The sequence below is a fragment of the Passer domesticus genome, chromosome 24, assembly GCF_036417665.1.
Source record: "Passer domesticus isolate bPasDom1 chromosome 24, bPasDom1.hap1, whole genome shotgun sequence".
Classification (NCBI taxonomy): Eukaryota; Metazoa; Chordata; class Aves; order Passeriformes; family Passeridae; genus Passer; species Passer domesticus.
Window position 1 is genome coordinate 1,622,501 of NC_087497.1, and position 14,800 is coordinate 1,637,300.

At 55.3% G+C, this 14,800-nt stretch overlaps 1 protein-coding gene across 1 annotated transcript; it reads right to left on the reverse strand.

Moving 5' to 3' along the window:
• Positions 1-1,843: 1,843 nt before the first annotated feature.
• SNRNP40 (small nuclear ribonucleoprotein U5 subunit 40) lies at positions 1,844-14,632 on the reverse strand. The gene is made up of 10 exons (XM_064398127.1): positions 14,412-14,632; positions 13,575-13,704; positions 12,475-12,568; positions 10,834-10,999; positions 9,956-10,078; positions 8,243-8,363; positions 7,153-7,235; positions 6,705-6,766; positions 4,969-5,072; positions 1,844-2,263 (listed from the first exon to the last, which is right to left on the reverse strand). The coding sequence occupies exons 1-10, from the start codon at positions 14,616-14,618 to the stop codon at positions 2,214-2,216; spliced, it is 1,140 nt and encodes a 379-aa protein (XP_064254197.1). The 5' UTR covers positions 14,619-14,632; the 3' UTR covers positions 1,844-2,213.
• Between the last annotated feature and the right edge of the window lie 168 nt (positions 14,633-14,800).

Consider the following 14,800-nt stretch of genomic DNA (forward strand, 5'->3'; position numbering starts at 1 on the left):
GAGCCCCAGGACTGCCCAGAACTGGGAGCAGGGGAGCAGTGATGCCCCTCCCTCAGTTCCCTGCAGATTCCTGGGCTGGGAATTAGGAAGAAAACCCTTTTTTGGTTCTTTAAAGAAGCAGGACTCGGTAAGGCTCAGGATTGATGTCACTGATCAGCCCCAAGGGTCCCTCTCCTCTGGCACTTGGGTGTAGATCCAAATAAACCCATAAATTCTTGGGATTATAACAGGCTCTAATTAAACCTTAAATATGTGGGGCAGGCCCTCCCCAGCCAGGGGCAGAGGAAGGGGCTCAGCCTTGGGCACGAGGAGTGCCCAGGGTCCCTCCTGGCAGTAAAAAAACCCTAAAATAATAAAATAAATAAATAATAAAGAAATAATAAAATAAATACTAAAATAACAATAAATAAAATTAATTAAAATATTTAAAAAGTAAATAAAATAACCCTCCTGTGGCTCCAGCCCTGCCTGCCCCTCTCCAGGGAGGGCTTTGTCTGCCTGGAGCTGCTCATCCATCGGGATCTGGAGATGGATCTGCCCGGGCCTGACCAGCACCTCCCTGAGGGCTGCTGTCACTCATCCACTGAGGGCAGGGGCCATGGGACACCCCAGGGGAGCAGGGACAACTCCAGGGACAGCCCCGGGGCTGCAGCAGCCATTCCCATGGGATCCTGCCTGCCATTCCCCCTGGGGTCAGGGGAACCACGGGAGGGGGATGGGGGCAGCTGTCAGGACCTGGAAAACCATTCCTGGATTTGGGAGAGGGACTGGGGACAAGGATGGAGGGACAGGACACAGGCAATGGCTGCCACTGCCAGAGGGCAGCCATGGATGGCATCTTGGGAATTGGGAATTGTTCCTGGCAGGGTGGGGAGGGGCTGGGCTGGAATTGCCACAGCAGCTGTGGCTGCCCCTGGATCCCTGGCAGTGCCCAAGGCCAGGCTGGAGCACCTGGGACAGTGGGAGGTGTCCCTGCCATGGCAGGGGTGGCACTGGATGAGGTTTAAGGTCCTTCCAACCCAAACCATTCCATGAGTTCAGTGATCCCACCAATCATTCCATCATTCCACCTCAGTGATTTCCCTGGTTATCTACAGGTGAGGACCTGGATTTAAAACTGGAGAACAGAAAAACAACCGGAGTGTCTTAGGTTGGAAATGGCAGTGTGTGTTCTATTCCTGTCTGATGGGGCAGGTCTCTACTGGTCTCTGGGCAGTTTTCTTTATCTCTCCCACAGCCAATCCTCCCTCCAGGAGATCTCTGCTCTTCATGGCCACTGAGTGTCCCTGCATGGCTGAGACAATTCCAGCATCCCACTGGGAGATGCTGCGCCCAGGGCAGGAGCCAAGCATTCCTACCTGGATCCAGTCTGAGCCTGGAACAGCCCAGCAGCCTTTGCCCACTGCATGCCCAGAGGAGCAGCTTTCTCCTGCCCTGCATTGCCAGAGGAAGAGCAGGCCCATCTCCAGCAGCCCTGGAGCTGCAGAGGAAAACTGCAGCCTTGTGCAGGATCCCTGCTCCAGCAGAAGCACAGCTGGCACTGCAGGAGGGCTGAGCCCCCATGGGATGGGACTGTGCCACCACCCTGACCCACAGGGGCTCAGCACCTGCTCTGACTCTGCCAGGGTTGGTTTGTATTACTGCATTTTAATTTTATTTTTATTTTCTTCCCTAGTAAAGAACTGTTATTCCTATTCCTGTATCTTTACCTGAGAGCCCCTTAATGTCAAAATTACAATAATTCAGAGGAAAGGGTTTGCATTTTCCATTTCAGGGGAGGCTCCTGCCTTCCTCAGCAGACACCTGGCTGTTCAAACCAAGACAATGAACCCCAGGCACTGAGCTGTGTAAAAAAGCCATTTATTGCAGTTTTAACTGTATTAAAAAAAAAACAACTCCAAAGGAAACAGGACACGGAATATACAGGCCACATGTGGAACTGAACCAAAAGTTCTCAATTTCAAGGGATCTGGAGAAGGGTTTCATTGTCAGTGGCACAGCCAAAACAAAATTCCTTTCAATTCCAAGTCTTCCTGCCTCCCCAAAGAAAGGGGAGGTGGAAAAAGCTGCCCAGTGAGATGTGGAGAGGGGACAGCCTGCACTGGGGGGCTGTCACACTGAGCTGCTGTCACCTGCTCCACTGGGAGGGGAATCCACCCAGCTCCTGCAGACCCAGCACCTGAGGCACAGATCCCAGCAGCTCCTCGTGGGCCTCACTGGATCTCCCCCATGTAGAGCCTTTTGTCACTGGATGCAGAGAGAACTGAGGGGCAAGGAAAGAAAGGAATAAGCATATTAAAACAGAATATAAAAATTAAAACAGAATACAAAAAATGAAAATAGAATATAAAAACTGCAATATAATAAAAAAAAATGAAATATAAAAACTGAAATAGAATACAAAAATTAAAATAGAATATGAAAACTGAAATTGAATTCAAAAATTAAAATATTAAAACGGAAATAGAATACAGAAATTAAAATGTAAAAATCAAAATAAAATACAAAAACTGAAATAGAATATAAAACCTGCAATAGGATACAAAAATGCAAATAGAATATAAAACCTGCAATAGAATACAAAAATTAAAATAGAATATAAAAACTGCAATAGAATACAAAAATTAAAAAAGAATATAAAAACTGCAATAGAATACAAAAATTAAAATAGAATATAAAACCTGCAATTGAATACAAAAATTAAAAAAGAATATAAAAACTGCAATAGAATACAAAAATTAAAATAGAATATAAAAACTGCAATAGAATACAAAAATTAAAATAGAATATAAAAACTGCAATAGAATACAAAAATGACCCCAGTGGTTTGAGACCCCCCTAAGGACACAGCCCAAACAACTCATTTTTCGGAAGCCAGGTTTCAGTTGCCATGGACAGTGCTGTGCCACCGCGCCCAGGCTGTGCTGGTGGCTGCCAGCCCCTGTCCCCGAGCTGCTGGGCACGGCTGAAGGGGAAGGGGAAGGGGAGGTGCATGAAGAGCCCTGCGAGGCTCCCGAGCTGGGGTTTCCATGGGGGGAGGGCTGAGCTCCAGCGCGGGCCCTGCCAGCGCCCAGTGCCACTAGAGGGCACAGCTGGCCACGGAAGTGTCCCCAGCACGCATGGGGACAGGGAGAACCCAATGGCTCCCGGCTCCAACCGGCCCTGAGCCACAGCCACGGGACCCCTGAGCTTGGGGAACATCCCTGAGACCACCAAACCCAAGGGCCAGCCTGGCAGCACCCCAGGGTCACCCCTGCCACCAGTGCCACATCCCCAGGTGTTCTGAACACCTCCAGGGAAGGGGACTCCACCACCAGGGCTGGCCAGCTGGAAACGGGTCAGAATCTGATGTCTTTGTGGAATTATAAAAGCATCAAGGCTGGAAAAGCCCTCTGAGATCATCGAGTCCAACCTTTAACCCAGCCCTGCCCCTGTCCCCAAGTGCCACATCCACAGGGCTGTTAAATCCCTCCAGGGATGGGGATCCACCCCTGCCCTGGGCAGCTGTGCCAGGCTGGACAGCCCTTTCCATGGAGAATTCTTCCCAAAAATCCACCCTGAGCCTGCCCTGGCCCAGCCTGAGGCCGTTCCCTCTCCTCCTGTCCCTGTTCCCTGGAGCACAGCCCGACCCCCCGGCTGTCCCCTCCTGTCAGGAGCTGTGCAGAGCCACAAGGTCCCCCCTGAGCCTCCTTTTCTCCAGGCTGAGCCCCTTCCCAGCTCCCTCAGCCTCTCCTGGGGCTCCAGACCCTTCTCCTCTTCAGGGAATTCACAAGAATGACCCAAAAGTCACCAACAGTGGTTTCATCCCTGTCCAGGAGATCTTTGGGGGTTTCTGCACCAATTGCCAGCCCAGTCTTTGTCACCCTGCACAGTCTGGCTGCCCGTGCAGGTGAGAATCCTGCAGTGATTTGTGGATTAACATCCCCAGGAGCTCCCAGCCAGCAGCTACATGACTCAATGGGTTTTTAGTAAGAGTTTTTAAATTGTTATTTGAAGCCCAGTGATTGATGACCCAAGGGGAGCTGAGCACAGGACCCCACACCCAGAGAAGAGCTGGCTCTGCTCCTCCAGCACAGCCCCAACCCACCTAGAGCTCCCTGCCCCTTGCCTTGCCTTTGGGGTTGACTGCTGGTGAGTTTTGGCTGCTGACCAGGCCAAGGTGAGCATTTCCATGGAAACACAGCACCCTGCAGTCCTGCCCAGCCCATGCAGGCCCAGGAGATGGGAATGGAACCAGGTCCCAGCTTTAAATGGCTCTGACAAGCCACCATGAGCTTTGCATCAGCCAGCTCTGAGTGTGGTGCCACCTCCAGAACAGGGCCCAAACCCCCTGCACCCAGAGCTTCCTTTGGTGGGATTTTGGGAAGGAATTGTTCCCTGGCAGGGTGGGGAGGGGCTGGGCTGGAATTGCCAGAGCAGCTGTGGCTGCCCCTGGATCCCTGGCAGTGCCCAAGGCCAGGCTGGACACTGGGGCTGGGGGCACCTGGGACAGTGGGAGGTGTCCCTGCCATGGCAGGGGTGGCACTGGGTGGGATTTAAGGTCCTTCCAACCCAAACCATTCTGGGACTGTGATTTTGTGATTCTCTGATTGGCTTCCTACAGTTTTTGGGGCAGTTAGGACCCCCCAGGCTCCCAGGTGATCCATGTCCTCATGGAGTCACCACACATGGTTACACCCCTGGCATCCCAGCTACTCCAAACCCGTTCCTCATGGCCCCTGGGCAGTGGCAGCCACCCCTAGCCCACAGCAAGAGCCACCCTGCTGCCCCCTCTGGGTGTCCCCAGCCCAGTCCCAGAGTCCATGTGCTCAGCCCAGGGTGCCCCCACCCAACTGCAGATGAGCAAACAAGGCTCTGCCACCCCTAAATCAGATAACTGGACTCTGAGCCACTCTGGCAATCTTAGGGCCTCTCCCCAGAGGATCAGTGAGCCCTGGAGCTGCTCCCTGGGAGGTGGGGAGCACTTACTGATGGGTTCCTCAGGGTGGAAGGCCAGCTCATTGACAGAGCCAGCATGGCCAGGCAGCTTGTACAGGATCCTCCTGGAGGTGGTGTCCCACACGTACACAAACCTGCAACAGAGTCCTGGTGAGGCATGGGCCAAGCAAAAGAGCTGTGCAAAACCCCAGGTGGTTCTGCAGCTGGCTGGAATGATCTTGGTGAGGATAAACAGGAACTTCCCAGGAGAAAAATGCTGCTGACAGGCCCAGGAGAGCAGAGGCTGAGCAGGGAGGAGTCAAGAGTGGCAAAAACCTCACTGCCAACAGTGCACCTCAGCCCTCAGGGCACAGAGATGGATTTGAAAGCTGTGAGACCACAAACAACCCTTGACAGTGCAGGGACAGGGAGCAAATCAGCCCTGGGGATGGGGAGGAAGGGTCTCACCCTCCCAAACACCCCCAAACACTCTATGCACATCCAGGCATCCCCTTGGGCTGGCAGGGAGGAGCCCAGAGCCCCCCAGCCCCTGCTGCACTGCAGCCCCAAAGATGGATTTCTTCCTGCTGTGCCACAAGAGCCACTTGCCAGCATTTATTAGGGAGTGATGGGATCATGCTGAGCCCTTTGGTCACCCTCTGCCAGGCCTCACCCATCCTGCCTGAGCCCCTACCTGGGTTGAGAAACCCCCAGGACCCTCCCCTGGGGGTACCAGGCACAGCTCAGCTCTCACACTTCTCCTAAAAACTGTCTCAGAGTGAGGGAAACTGATCCCAAAATCCCTGAGTCTGCTGTGGAAAGCTCTGCTGGGAGCCCCAGGAGCTGTCAGAGCTCCAGCAGCACCTGCAGAATGAACCAAGTGACCCAAACTCCAGGCACAGCTGCCCAGAGCAGGGCTCAGCCTGGCCACAGGGATCCAGGCAGGAACTGCTGCTCTCCCCCAGGGCAGGAGCTGCTCTCTCCCAGGCAGGAATTGCTCTCCCAGGGCAGGAATCCTCCCTCCCCACTGAGAGCTCAGCAGGGCTGGGGGCAGTCACAGCCCCAGCTCATGCTGGGACAGCTGCCCCACTAAATCTGGACAGGGAGAGCTCAAGTTGTGCCTCTGTGCTATCAGAAGCTCATTAATCTGGTGATTACTGCTGCTCCATGCCCTGGCCCCTGGCCTGCAGGAATTCCTGTCTCCCTGGCACTGGATTTGGGCCTGGATTTGCTCCAGGGGACATTGGTGTCCTTCACAGGGACCTTCCTCCCTCTGCCCTTTCCACTCCTCAGCTCACTTCACAGAATCTTTCATTTACAAGTCTGAGATGTGCCAATTGATTTTTTTTCTCCTTAATTAAAGGAGGAGTCATTAATGATCCCTGGAATCTCACCATGCAGGGATTTAACTGGGATTCGTGCTCCTCACCCTCCAACCCCACACACAGACCCTGCTCTCAAAGACCCCCCCAAGCTTCTGCCAGGACACCCAGGGGTCCCAGCCAGTGGCAAAGATGTCCCTGTCACCTGCTGGGGGATGCTGTGGTGGGACAGGGCAGAGCCTCAGCCAGCTTTTGACAATAATAACCAGATTTTACAACAGTCAGATGCTCCTCCACAGACCCCAAAGCAGCAGAAGCACATCCCTGGTGAAACCAGGAAAACTCCCTGAGGGCTGTTTGGGATTTCCCACCTCTACACACAACCCTGAGCCTGCAGATCCTGATCCAGGAACGCTGCAAATCCACCAGGGTTGCTGAGGACAGAGGAATGCAGGGGCAACTCACCTGTCAGCAGAGCCCCCTGCAATTTTGCTGCCATCTGGGGACCAGGAGCACCTCAGAAGGTTCTAAAACAAAAGAACATGCACAGACCTATTTAGTTTCCCCCTTCTCCTTGAACTCAAATCACCATGAGACTTTAACCAGCACCACTTTAATGATCTCCCTTGGAAGAGGAGATGGTAATTACAGATTTTATTTTATTGCTGGAAACAGCCTTGTTATTTTACACAAAGTAGATGGTAAGTGTAGAAAATACTTAATTTACAACTAATTACAAATGAACTGAGCAAAGAAATCTTGTTACTGAAGCTTTAATTGGAACCCACTTTGTGGATTCATCTTTCTTTGAGTTCTTATTAAAGCCTTTCTGGCCTAAGCTTGAATTGAAAAAAAACAATTTAGAGAAAAGTTAATAGCAGAGGGAATTGAACAAGGAATGGAGCACACTCACCTTTTCAAAATTATGGACATTTCCCTGGAAAATCTTCACACATCTCTCCTTGGGGGCAAAGGGCCTGACATCCCAGATCCGAACTGCAACAGAAGCAGAGGCAGCAGCTGAGGGGGACAGGGACAGGGACAGGCAGCCTGGCAAAGCCCCCATGCCCAGGACAGGCTCCCTGACCCCCCCACTCCCCAGAGGCCACGGGGAACCAGCAGCTTTCCCTGCAGGAGGCTTTGCTCTGGCAGAAACAGCAGCAACCTGGAAGTACAAAAACTTCCCAACCTGCCACCCCAAAACGGAGCCACCAGCTCCTTCCAGGAGGCTTTTCCTCATCCTGACACATCCCATGGGCATGGCCCTGATGGGCTCAGCCTCCCTGAGGGACAAGGGGACAGGCAGGGTGGCAGCTGGGCTGTCACTCCTGCTGAGGGGACACAGCCAAGCCACCTTGACACGAGCCAGGCCCAGAGTGCACAGATCACCTGTGCCATGGCTCTTGTCCCCAGTGTCTTGCAGCAGCTGGGCTGTCACTCCTGCTGAGGGGACAAACCTGTGCCATGGCTCTTGTCCCCAGGCCCTGCAGGATCACCTCTGCCACGACTCTTGTCCCCAGTGTCCTGCAGGATCACCTGTGCCATGGCTCTTGTCCCCAAGCCCTGCAGGATCACCTGTGCCATGGCTCTTGTCCCCAGTGTCCTGCAGGACAATCTGTGCCATGGCTCTTGTCCCCAAGCCCTGTAGGATCACCTGTGCCATGGCTCTTGTCCCCAGTGTCCTGCAGGACAATCTGTGCCATGGCTCTTGTCCCCAAGCCCTGTAGGATCACCTGTGCCATGGCTCTTGTCCCCAGTGTCCTGCAGGATCACCTGTGCCAGGGCTCTCGTCCCCAAGCCCTGTAGGATCACCTGTGCCATGGCCTTTGTCCCCAGACCCTGCAGGAGCTGGGACAAACCCCCCCGAGGCAGCTGCTCTCCCCTCAAGGGCCCAAACTCCCGGTTCAGCTCTGGAGCCAAGCTCCCTGCAGCCCACCCCAGCTCGGTGCTGCTGTCCCAGGATGAACAGGCAGAGGTGTCCCTGGAGGCTCAGCAGGGTGTACCTGTGTTGTCCATGGCGTTGGAGAGCAGGTAGGAGCCCTCAGAGCTGAGGCTCAGCCCCGTCACCGAGTCGGCGTGGCCCCGCATGGTGTAGGTGAGCTTGTTCTGCCGCAGGTCCCACACCTGGCACAGAAACACAGCCAGCAATGCTGGAGCTGCAGCTCCCACAGCACCCACACAGGCTCTATCAACCAGCTGTGCCCTCCAGCTGCTGGAGATGGATGGGAGTTGGAGGAAAATGGGATTTGTGCCTCAGATTTGTAACTGGATGTGTTCAAGCCCCAAGGAGTTAAAGAGCAGCAGCCCCACACACACAGGACACAGGGAATGGCTGCCACTGCCAGAGGGCAGCCATGGATGGGATCTTGGGAATTGGGAATTGTTCCCTGGCTGGGTGGGGAGGGGCTGGGCTGGAATTGCCAGAGCAGCTGTGGCTGCCCCTGGATCCTGGCAGTGCCCAAGGCCAGGCTGGACACTGGGGCTGGGAGCACCTGGGACAGTGGGAGGTGTCCCTGCCATGGCACGGGTGCAGTGAGATGATGTTTCATCCTTTCCATCCAAACCACTCCATGATTCTAGGAAAACATGAGGCTGGAAGTTTATGGGTTTATAGAAAGACAGAATTTGCCTTTTAGAACATTTCTAAGTGAATACATTCAACCTCCAAGGAGTTCAATGTCAGCAGCCCCAGGCCTGCAGAATTCCTCCTGAACTGGCCCCAAAATCCCCCAGATCCCCCTGGCACAGAGCAGGAGCTCCCCAATTCCCACAGAAGACAGAAGGCTGTTCCTCCCAAAGAGGGGCAGTGGGAGCAGCTCTGGTGGCAGTGCCACACTGAGCACTGGCTGTGACAGGCTGGGGACAGCTCTGGCAGGCTCAGGGCAGTTTTTGTGCCAGTGTCACACCGAGCACCGGCTGTGACAGGCTGAGGACAGCTCTGGTGGCAGTGCCACACTGAGCACTGGCTGTGACAGGCTGGGACAGCTCTGGTGGCAGTGTCACACTGAGCACTGGCTGTGACAGGCTGGAGCAGGAGCTGATGACAGCTCTGGTGGCAGTGCCACACTGAGCACTGGCTGTGACAGGCTGGAGCAGGAGCTGATGACAGCTCTGGTGGCAGTGCCACACTGAGCACTGGCTGTGACAGGCTGGGACACCTCTGGTGGCAGTGCCACACTGAGCACTGGCTGTGACAGGCTGGAACAGGGCTGAGGGCAGTTTTGGTGCCAGTGTCACACTGAGCACTGGCTGTGACAGGCTGGAGCAGGGCTGAGGCCATGGGGACAGCTGAGCCCTGCAGCCCCCAGGGCAATCAGCTGAATGAAACGCTGAGCTCACTGTTAAATAAGAACTTTCCACAGCATCAGGTGCCAGGGGAGCTGAAACTGGGGCAGAGGGCACAGGGGATGTGTCACCACGTTCTCCTCAGCTTACCTCACACATGGCTCTGTCCCAGGCTGGCAGCACAGCCAGCACTCCACGCTGGCTCTGGCAGGTGACAGCAGTGCTGGGACACCCGAATGCCACTCTGTCACTGCCAGGCTGTCACTGCCAGGCTGTCACTGCTCCCTGCCACTTGACTGGCCCTGTACCACCAGCAGGGATGGACACAGCAGGCCCAGGGGGGTTGGGATGTAAAATTCTGCAGGTGGCACCCATAGCTGTCCTTGACCAACACAAGGCGTGACAGGAGGAAAAGGGACATGGGGTCCTACCTTGATGTCATTGTCGATGCCTCCAGAGATGATCTGGTCACTGGTGTCATTGAAGGTGACAGCCAGGACCTGGTAGGTGTTCTGGAATGTCTGGACAGCAGCTTTTTTCCTGATATCCCACAGCTGGAAAGAAACGTGGCACTTGTAAGAGGTGGGCACAGATTATTTAACAATAAAAACACTGCAGAGATATTGGCAGAGACTCAGCCTGTTCCCCTGGAATCCCTTTGTAGGTCTCATGAAAAACATCACATCTGGAGATCTTTACAAAAAACATTGAATCTGCTGTGTTTGGAGCACAGGAATGAAAGGAGGGAAGAAGAGTTGAGCACAGATTTCAGGAGAGGGAAAAAGGAATCAGTACAGGAGATTACAGAAGAAGAAGGGGCCAGCCCAGATTTCAGGAATAGTTTTTACATGCTTTGCTAATCCAGAAAGAAACTCTGATTTCTGACTTTCTGACCAGAAAGAATTCCTTGGGCACCTCCAACCCTCCCTGGGCAGCTCCTGCCAAGGCCTGACCCCCCTTTCCATGGGGAAATTCCTGCTGTGCCCACCCTGAGCCTGCCCTGGCCCAGCCTGAGGCCGTTCCCTCTGCTCCTGTCCCTGTTCCCTGGAGCACAGCCCGACCCCCCCGGCTGTCCCCTCCTGGCAGGAGTTGTGCAGATCCAGAGCAGCACAAAAATCCCAGCTGAGCAGCCCAACCTTCCCCACCCCCCTGAGAAGTACAGAAACAAACAGAGCAGTGAAATTTGATATCACATTTTTGACTCCGAACTCAGAGTGACAGCATAACGAGTAACAAAAAGCTGAATTCAGCCCAGTTAAACGGGAAGATCCTAAACCTTTTCCACCTTTTCCCCAGGGCACACACGGACCTTGACAGTGCCATCGTCGCTGCCGGTGCAGACGAGCTGGGGGCCCCTCCGGGCAGGGTAGCAGGAGTTGACAAAGGACGTGTGGCCCTTGAGCCTCTTGACCCTCTCGCCCGTCTCGCTGTCCCACACAGCCACAGTTTTGTCCGTGGATGCTGAGAAGAGCATGCTGCAGGCAACAAGCACAGTGAGGGCCCAGCTCCCTTCCCATCTCTCTTTACCAGTGTCCCAGATTGCCAAGCCAGTTGTGTTCCATTTCCCATCTGCATGGCAGCTGTCTCTGTTCATTGTGCAGTTTTCCTTATCTCTTCCACAGCCACTCCTCCCTCCAGGGACATCTGCTGATAACAGGCTGTGCAATGTCCCTGCAGGGCTGATAAGAACTGCAGCATCCATGGGAGATGTGAGCCCAGAGGGAGGAGCCAAGCATTCCTGCCTGGATAGAATCTGAGATTCTGCAACACCAGCACGGCTTCTGCACTGGATTCCCAGAGGAACAGCAGCTGCCCCTTCCCCTGGAGCTGCAGAGGAAGACTCCCCCCTTGTCCAGGATCCTGCTCCAGCAGAACCACCCCTGGCACTGCAGGAGGGCTGGGCCACAATTCCAATGGGACTGTGCCAGCACCCTGACCCACAGGGTGTCAGGCTGTGTCTGACCCTGGCAGTGTTGGTTTGGCTCACTGCATTGTTTATTTTATCTTTTTATTTTCTTCTCTATTAAAGAACTGTTATTCCTGCTCCCATATTTTTTGCCTGAGCGCCCTTTAAAATTTTTAGCAATTCAGAGGGAGGGGGGTTGCATTTTCCATTCCAGGGGAGGCTCCTGCCTTCCTTAGCAGACACCTGGCTTTCCTGAGTAAGAAAACCAGTAACCAGTGTGAGAAGAACCTCCCCCTTTGGTGTTCTGGAGGAGCCTGAAACACTGACACTGGAACACACAAACTCCCCTCAATACCTTCTGGAAATTGTTTTTCTGCCTTCTCAAGCAGCATCTGGGATGAGCACAGCTCAGCAAAGCTCAGCAGCAATGGTGGAGCAGCCTTTTAAATTAACCAGTATCTCACTTGTTCTCTTTCCCCCTCCCCAGTGACTCCCAGGCAGCCAACACAAACTTCCCTCTGTGCCCCAAAACTGCATCAATGGCACTGGGGGCTCACAGGTGCCCCCAGACCCTCTGCCCACACCACAAGGACTTGGTGTCCATGGACTGAGCAAGGGCAACAATCCCAGAATCACTGAGGTGGGAAAAGAGCTCCAAGGACATCAAATCCAAGCTGTGCCCAATCCCCACCTTGTCCCCAGCTCAGGGCTCTGAGTGCCACATCCAGGGATTCCTGGGACACCCCCAGGGATGGGCACTGCAAACCCCCTGGGCAGCCCCTGCCAAGGCCTGAGCACCCTTTCCATGGGGAATTCTTCCCAAAAATCCACCCAAACCCTCCCCTGAGGCTTTTCCCTCTGCTCCTGTCCCTGTTCCCTGGAGCACAGCCCGACCCCCCCGGCTGTCCCCTCCTGGCAGGAGCTGTGCAGAGCCACAAGGTCCCCCCTGAGCCTCCTTTTCTCCAGGCTGAGCCCCTTCCCAGCTCCCTCAGCCTCTCCTGGGGCTGCAGCCCTGTTCCTGAGCAGCAGAGCCCCTGGCCTCACCTGCCATCCGTGTTGTAGTGCAGCTCCATGACAGCCCCACTGTGTCCCTTCAAGGTGGCAAAGTTGTCACAGTCCCCGTAGACGTTCCAGAGCACTGGGGGACAGCAAGGGACAGGTGAGCACAGGAACAGCCCGTGCTGTGCATGGAGCTGATCTCTGGGCTTTCAGCAAGTGCAGGATGGATCACCCCACCACTGCTGGGTCCGGCTGGGACAATTCCCAGCAGTGACAAAGCACCAGGTGAGCCCCAGGGCAGAGGAGCTGCAGGCATCTTGGTTAAGGTGAACTTATGAAGAAAAAATCTTTGCTTCAGCAAGCCTAAGCATTAAAAACAGCACTTCTGCAGAACTTGGAACCCGTGTGACAGGGACACAGGGCTGTCCCAGCTTGCACCAGTGGAAGATAGAGACTGCCCCAGACAAAGAAAAATTTGATTTGCAGCCTTGGACGGGGCTTGGATGGATGTGAAAATAAAATCTGCGCACATTAAGTAGAAAAATCATAAACTTATGCTTCTGTATTTATAAATAAGAATATGCCTTAAGTGTCAAACTGTAGTGATAAGATGGTGAAGGGTTTATAACCTCAGGGTGTAATTGTATAGAGTAAGTGAAGAGTTTAAATGTTATAATAAAAGTATGTGTGTACCTGTCATAACAGCCTATTGGCTAAAAGTACCCACATTGCAGTAAAAGTAAGTAAAGGTGGCAGGTTAGAAAAGCAAAAGATACCCTGTGGTGACTGTCCATAAGGTTAGAGAGATATACACTGCCCTGCAACAAAGACTTGTGACTGTCCTGAGCTATGGCCACTGACTGCTGTCTCAAAATCCCACAACCCCTGGGAATGATGTTTATTTAAACAATAAATTGTCTTTAACCCAGTTTTAGTCCCATCCCTTCAATTAATGTAACAATAACACCAGCAAGGCACATTTCCAGCCCCAGCAGGATGGCACCTGCCTGAGGAGCTGGGAAAGGCTTCCTGGGGAAGCAGCTCACACCAGGAGCCAGCCAGGCGAGGGCTGAGCAAAACCCCCCAGCAGCAGGGCCTGAGCCCGGGGGACACAGGGGACAGAGGGGGACAGCAGTGCCACTCACAGATGAGCCTGTCGAAGCCAGCTGAGGCCAGGGTGTTGCCATTGGGGTGGAACTTGCAGCAGTACACCTCCCCCTCGTGTCCTGACAGCAGCATGATGGGGGCCTGCAGCGAGGAGCAGCGCGGGGGGCCCTGGGGACACAGGGGACACCGTCAGGGGACAAGGGACAAGGCCAGGGGATGGCCGGCCTGCCACCCCTGCTGGGCACATTCACCTTCCCACAGCACATCCCACCAGAATTCCAGAATCCCAGCATTACTGAGGCTTGAAAAGAGCTCCAAGGACATCGAGTCCCAGCTGATCCCCACCTTGTCCCCAGCCCAGAGCACTCAGTGCCACATCCAGGAATTCCTGGGACACCTCCAGGGATGGGCACTGCAAACCCCCCTGGGCAGCCCCTGCCAAGGCCTGAGCACCCTTTCCATGGGCAAATTCCTGCTGTGCCCACCCTGAGCCTGCCCTGGCCCAGCCTGAGGCCGTTCCCTCTCCTCCTGTCCCTGTTCCCTGGAGCACAGCCCGACCCCCCCGGCTGTCCCCTCCTGTCAGGAGCTGTGCAGAGCCACAAGGGCCCCCCTGAGCCTCCTTTTCTCCAGGCTGAGCCCCTTCCCAGCTCCCTCAGCCTCTCCTGGGGCTCCATTCCCATCCCAGCCCATTCCCGCTCCAGCCCCTCCGCACCGAGGGGCCCAGACCCGCCCGCAGCACCGGCGGTGCCTCAGCAGTGCCCAGCCCCAACACCCTCACGGCCATTCCCTCCCTCCGGAGCCACCCCCGGCCCTCTCCCCTCTCCCCTCCATCCCGCCCGCCTCTCCTCCCACCTCCCCTCACGCTCCCCCGTTACCGCCTGCAGCAGAGCTCCGGCCGCGGGCTGCCCCCCCGCGCCGCCCGTGCCCGGCGCCCCCGGCAGGTCATGGCGGGGCCGCTTGGCGGGCACGGGCACGAGCGGGAGGTCGGGGCCGGGCGCGGGGGCGGCGCCGGGGGCGGCGGGGCCCGGGGGCGCGGCGGGCGCGGGGGGCCCGGGAACCTTCCGCTTCTGCTGCTCGATCATGGCGGGCGCCGGGCCCCGCCCCCCGCGCCCCATTGGCTGTCGGCGCCGCACCCGCCGCGCTGATTGGCGGAGCGCCCTGGATGTTCCGCCCCCCGACACGGTGCCGGCGCGCCGAGGATGGAGCGGGGAGCGCGGCGCCTTCTGGCGCGCCTCGTTCTGATTGGGGGAGAGCTGGCGCTGGG